At 44.5% G+C, this 6358-nt stretch overlaps 1 protein-coding gene across 1 annotated transcript in view; it reads left to right on the top strand.

The window, feature by feature from the left end:
• The first annotated feature begins 412 nt into the window (after positions 1–412).
• Positions 413–6358, top strand: part of prdm9 (PR domain containing 9) — a 25914-nt gene continuing 19968 nt past the window's right edge. Inside the window, exons 1-2 of the mRNA XM_043683328.1 lie at positions 413–499; positions 4649–4772. Of these exons, the coding sequence (XP_043539263.1) occupies positions 413–499; positions 4649–4772 (211 nt within the window). The remainder of the gene's footprint in view (positions 500–4648; positions 4773–6358) is intronic.

The raw sequence follows: 6358 nt of genomic DNA, 5'->3' as shown, positions 1-6358 counted from the left end.
ACTTGAACCTTGGCCTCCTATTTGGATACATACGTTGTTGGGAAAGGTTTAGAGGGAAATGGACCAAATACGGGCAATTGGAACTAGCTGAATTGGCACCGTGGTCAGTTTGGGCCAAAGGACCTGTTTCTATGCTCCATTTTTCTATGACTCCTGGTCTTGATGTGGGGATAGTACCATTGCACTCTCCTCCAACAAAGCTGAGGAAGAGGCGGTTGGTGCCTTTATCAAACAATCTTCTCCTCCTGGGAAGCCAAAGCACAATCCGATGGGTAGTTGCCCTTGTTGACATGCGCCGGTGTCAGCTAAAACACGTGTTTGCTGACACCCGTGACTCCCCCCCCCCCCCCTTCCAAAGACCCAAACCACGAGGTCATGGCGCGGGGAGCGGCACGTGGCCGAAGTTCCGTCAATGAGGGCGGCTGACTTCGACGGTTGGGAGCCGCGCGCGGGAGAGCGCGAGGATCTTTTGAAGAAAAACGGCCGCCAACTGTCACAGGTGCGCGCGCGTGGGAGGCTATAAATAGGAGCGGCGTCGGCGGGAGATCGGCAGAAAGCGCGAGGCTGACAGAGGGAGAGAGCGCGGGAAAAGTGAACTCTTTAACTGGGTGGACTCGAGGGATATTTCAATTTAGTCAAACCTTCGGGGAATCAAACAGTTAGGGATTGAGGCTGGAGCAGATAAGTGAGGGCGGGTGCAGTCAGAAATAAATCTCTGGGTGAAAAAAAGAACAAGACGAGAGACTAAAATCATCTCACGTTATTTAGCGCGTTTGCTCGCTTTAGATTAAAGGAGCCTTTTGTTAAAACAAATTATGGGAAATGGATGGGGTAAAGGAAAGACCCATTTTACAGTTTGTTTTTTTTTGGTTTTTGAAACTGGAAAATCAATTGGAGAGGGGGAAGATTGGATTTTTTGTCAGAAAAGAAAAATAATCACTAGGTTGTGTTTTGGTTCCTTATAAGTGTGTAACTTGTGTTTGACATTCTAGAAATGTGTTTGGTGACTTTGTTTTTTGCAGGGATGGAATAAAATAAATTCCTGATGGATTTGGCTTCTCTTGTTTAAGTGAGAAAGAAGGCTACGTTGGTGTTAGTCTGAGGGAAAGTCAGAAGAAAAGTCCAGTTCAGATAGTAGTGCGAGAAAAAAAATTAGACTACTATTGATAGAAAAATATGTGGTGGAGTTTGAGATTCATTTTCATCTGTAGCATGATAAAGTAAGGGAAGGATTAGTAGACTCGGCATAACCATTGAGAAAACTAAGGTGTAGAGTATAGAACTACAATTCAAGGTTCAAGTAGAATAAACAAAGTGCCTGCTCTCAGGAAGGAATGGATAAAGTTAAGAGTAATGGGAAAGATGTTGGAGAGGGAAAGGCGATGTCAGAGCAGAGGATATCTGAGGTAAGGTCATCGGAGATTTTCAGTGGAAACCAGAAAGTAATTGCTAGGTCAATGGGCTTTTTGCAGCTTGATGTGAGGAAGGTTCAGTTGGTCAGTCCCATCAATGCTATCAGTGGGCATAGATTCCTCATGGCAATATCTTATAGGACTCTGCCATATAGGCAATGACAATTAATCTGGATAAATTGTCTGATATGTCCAGTGAGGTCTTTTTAGATATCTGACATAACAAACTGCTTTCTCCCCACAAATACTCCAGATGTCAAGACAAGATTCCAGTTGGCAACAGTAAGATGGCTTTGTAAAAGGCACATCTCACCACCTTTATTTAGAGTTTTCGATCCTTCCACTCACCACTAGGAAACTAGATGCCAAGAATTTATGACATGAAAGACAGAACTCATTTGTCTCTCCAGCAAAACTTCAGTTGGAAGACCAGACTACCTATAGAATGTTCTTAGAGGAGACATTGAAGTTTCTACCTGAAGGAGGTGCACCTGGAGTGAGCTCAAGACCCTATCAAATTACTCTGATGATGAATGTCATGGAGTGCAGGTCCGTTCATACACAGTATACTGAGAGACAGCTGAACATGCTTAACTGTGGCAGCTGCCATTCTGTCACCAGACACAGCCAGATGATTATATCCTTTGGTCCGTATGGCACAATTGCAGTTATGAGGGCCATCATCTTGGCGCCCCTACTTGCAGAGCGCTTCAGAGAACATCTCCAGGACATCTGCACCAACCAACCCCACCACCCTGTGGCCAAACACTTCAATGCTCCCTCTCAGTCCGCAAAGGACATGCAGGTCGTGGGCCTCCTCCATCGCCACTCCCTAACCACCTGACACCTAGATGAAGAACGTTTCAAATTCCATCTCGGGACTTCCAACCCCACATTAATGTGGATCTTAACAGTTTCCTCATTTCCCCTTCCTCTTCCTTATCCCAGATCCAACCTTCCAACACGGCACTGCCCTCATGGTCTGTCCTACCTGTCCATTTTCCATCCCACCTATCCTCTCCCCCATCCTCTCTGAGCTGTCACCATTATTCCCACCTCCATCTACCTATTGCATTCTCATCTACCTTCTCCCCAGCCCCACTCCCCTCCCATTTATCTCACCCACCCATCAGCTCATAGCTTTTATTGGTGAACAGCTTTTGCCCGAAACATCGATATTCCTGCTGCTCAGATGCTGTTTGACCTGCTGTGCTTTTTCAGCGCCATACGATCGACTCTAATCTCCAGCATCTACAGTCCTCACTTTTGCCTAATTTGTATCCCATGTCCATTGATGCTGCCATTCAGCAATGGCCAGTCTCTCAAAATTGGCAACCCTGCAATCCACTGACAGGACACTTCAAACTGCTTAACTTGGCACATTGACAATTATCATTTCACTGCTGCTATTTAAATACACCCAGCTCTCAGATTGGGGTCTGATCACTTGCTCTTTTAGCACTCAGTCACTTAGCACCACAGCATCCCTGCTTTGCTTCTTCGTGCATATTCAAAGGCAGACATCTTGGCTTGCTGGTGAGTCTCCTTATGCACTGGGGGAAAACATCCTGCTGTATGGTGTAACCTACATCAAACTCTCACCTGCGCCATGTGCCAGCAGCTTTTACACAGTAACTCACCTGCCAGTGCTGCAAGCAAATGGCTGTGTGTCAGAGTGTAGGAGGAATAGTCGTCTCTGACGTCCATGGAGGCTTTCAACAGTCAGGGGTCCCAATCATTTAAGGTCCGTTTCCAAGATATATCCATGAGCTTGGCCACAGTTGGTAGCCCTATCTTCATGTCAGCATTTTGCAAAAGTAAAAAGTGACATGCTAGTTTGCTGAAAGAACAGACTATTGTTGTGATGGTGGCATCATGGGCTAATGATTTGTCATTGGATCAGAATCCCAGAATTTCCTCTGTGAGGGATTTGGATATGAGTGTATAGCCTGTGGACACCAAGGCTTCAAAACGATAGTTCACTTTCACTTCACTTCAAGTTGGTAATAAATGCTGGCCAGTCACACTGACGTGGCTGAAATAAATGATAAAAGGAGAAAATGACTCACATCATCGGTATTCTCATGCAGTCGGCAACTTCAGTACCTGTGAAGTCAGAAGGTGATAGATGGGCACCTTCATGTAGTTGATGTAAAGTACAAGATCCTCTGCTTCAGCTTACCAAGGTATGAACCCTATGTCAAAACAGTGCACTAATGGCATATTTTCCGCAGATCCCACTGCTGTTGACGACATCTAGACTCTTGACTATGCAGACTAATGTCAACTTTGACTTCAAGGCAGCTGGATCATCTGGAAGGGCTCAACACCACATCAAGTGTCCTGATGAAAACTGGAAATGATGCCAAGTTATGCAACGTCTTCAGCAAGTCTGCAGTTGGACCGCTATGCTGATACAAGCTGAAAATGTGTTGCTGGAAAAGCGCAGCAGGTCAGGCAGCATCCAAGGAACAGGAGAATCGACGTTTCGGGCATAAGCCCTTCTTCAGGAATTCCTGAAGAAGGGCTTATGCCCGAAACGTCGATTCTCCTGTTCCTTGGATGCTGCCTGACCTGCTGCGCTTTTCCAGCAACACATTTTCAGCTCTGATCTCCAGCATCTGCAGCCCTCACTTTCTCTATGCTGATACAAGGCCAGGTGGCTTTGTATTTTTCTGATTGTAACTTTGCTGATGTCACTTTGGTCATCTTCTCTGATTGTGAAGAAATTACAAAGATGGGAAAACAGTGAAAACCTTCCTTGAATGCCTAATGCACTGGCCACTCCATGAAGGTGGACATGAAGAGCTTCTTCATTCTCAAAAGGGTGATCATGGAAGAAAATGTCTGATGTCCATAATAAACATACAGAATTTGCTACAAGAGCTAAAAAGAAGTGACTGTTAAGGGTGGTCTTCAAAAAGGTGTCTGGCCAGAAGGTAGCATTTTTGAATGAAATTAATGGATACTTGGGCTTACCTAACTTCATTTTTACTCTGTCACAGCATCCATATGAACAACAACTCCATTGAAATGTTTCGTAAGATTTTATAATGTTTGTTGTGTAATTTTTCTACCAGTGTTTATTGCCTGCCCACTCTGTGGACCTGGAGGATATTCTAATAAAGAATGGTAGATCTGACAAGGTCATCCTACATTTGTAAGTCTTTAGTTTGTGAAGATTACACAATCACTTATGAGACATGTAAAGAATCACAATAATTTTGTATTTTCAGATTAAAGACCAATTTAAAGACATTACCCATCATTTTTCCAAAGAGGAGTGGGCAGAGCTAAGTGAATGGGAAAAAGTACGTTATAAGAATGTGAAGAGGAACTATGAGGCCATGCTTGCAATAGGTTTGTACAAAGTCAATGCTTTTTGCTTTCCATCTGGGAAGCTGCCTTTCCTGACAACTTTTGACATGTGCTAGCTTCTCTGAATATTGCATTGTTCTGGCCAGTCTTGCCTTGTGAAGACAGACATTGGACTGGGATTTTCCATTTTACATTGCTGACACACGTTAGAACTGTTGTGAGAATTTGCTGTCCTGGGCCTTGGAACTTCTGAATATTGATTTTCTCATTGGTAAATCACAGATGAAAGTTCTGAATTTTCCGGAGTGCTAAAGTGAGAAATCCTGTCTGAGTATTAGCAATGAGATTGTAAGCAGCAGTGTAGTTATTTACTCATTGGACCACCATACAGTTAACTTTCAACTGAAACACTATACTGTGTGTTATGGACCAGACCAAACACTCTCAAAATATTCAGAAGATAGACTAGACCCTAACTTTTTCTTACTTTTAAAGGTAAATGTAAGGTGTTCCGTTCCAGATTCAATTTGATTGGCCAAACTGCTAGATTTTAAGCAATGATGTGGAGGTGCTGGTTTTGGATTGGGTTGTACAAGGTCAAAAATAAACCTATGACCTGGAGTTGTCAGATTTAAAGCAAAACTCCCTTGATTCATCCTCGGTAATTAAAATAAAATAAAAGAAAGAAGAAACCGGAATACCTTAATTCGATTGGTAAATCATTGGGGTGTGGATTGGTTGCATATAGGGAGATGGTATGGGCTGGATGGGGGAGGGTTGCAAATGGTGAGAGTCGGTATGAGATGAGGTTGGGCATATGTAGAGAAGGATATGCAGCATCATTGGTAAACAGCATGTCCCTGACGAGTGCCGCGCATACTTTTGTCTTGGGTCTGAGGCAGGCCAGATTGAAGAGCCTGCTGTCTGATCAAGCGCATAGGTAAATCCCCTCTGTTGCAGTGTCAAAGGCATATTTCAGGAGTGCAGCAAAAAAATAAATCCCGAAGAGTGTGGGAGCGGGGACGCAGTCTTGTTTGATGCCGCTGCAGGTATTGAAGGCTCAGAAGAGCTGTGATTGAATTGCATTGTCTCCTTCATATTACTGTAGAACGATTCTATCATGCTCAGCAGTTTCAGTGGGGAGCTGATCTTAAGGAGAACCTTGAACAGACCTGCTGTCAGGTCAAATGCCTTGGTGAGGTCAATGAAAACGACACATGGGCATTTTCAGTTCTCTGCACTTCTCCTGCAGTTGGTGAAGGGAGAAGATCATGTCTGCTGTTGACTCTGAGTATACACGTTCTGCCAGTTTCTGCAGGCGAGTCAAGATGACCTGAGCAAAGGCTTTACTGACAGTGTTGAGGAGAGAGATGCCTCTGCAGTTGTTGCAGTTGCTCCTCTCACCCTTGTTCTTGTAGAGGGCAATGATCTTGGCATCCCACATGGTCTGCAGTACAGCTCCTTCTTGCTAGCACTGACAGAGGCCTTCATGGGAGCAGTCAGCTCGTCTGAGGATATCATCTGAGGGATTGGAGGGGGAGAGAGAGGTTAATGTGTTTTGAGGGATGGGGTGGGGAGAGAGAGGGGTTAATGTGGTCTGAGGGATGGGGGGGTAGAGAGGTTAATGC

This window comes from Chiloscyllium plagiosum, chromosome 47 (assembly GCF_004010195.1).
Source record: "Chiloscyllium plagiosum isolate BGI_BamShark_2017 chromosome 47, ASM401019v2, whole genome shotgun sequence".
Classification (NCBI taxonomy): domain Eukaryota; kingdom Metazoa; phylum Chordata; class Chondrichthyes; order Orectolobiformes; family Hemiscylliidae; genus Chiloscyllium; species Chiloscyllium plagiosum.
The sequence above is the reverse complement of the archived record's forward strand: the minus strand, read 5'-3'. Positions and strand labels throughout refer to the sequence as shown.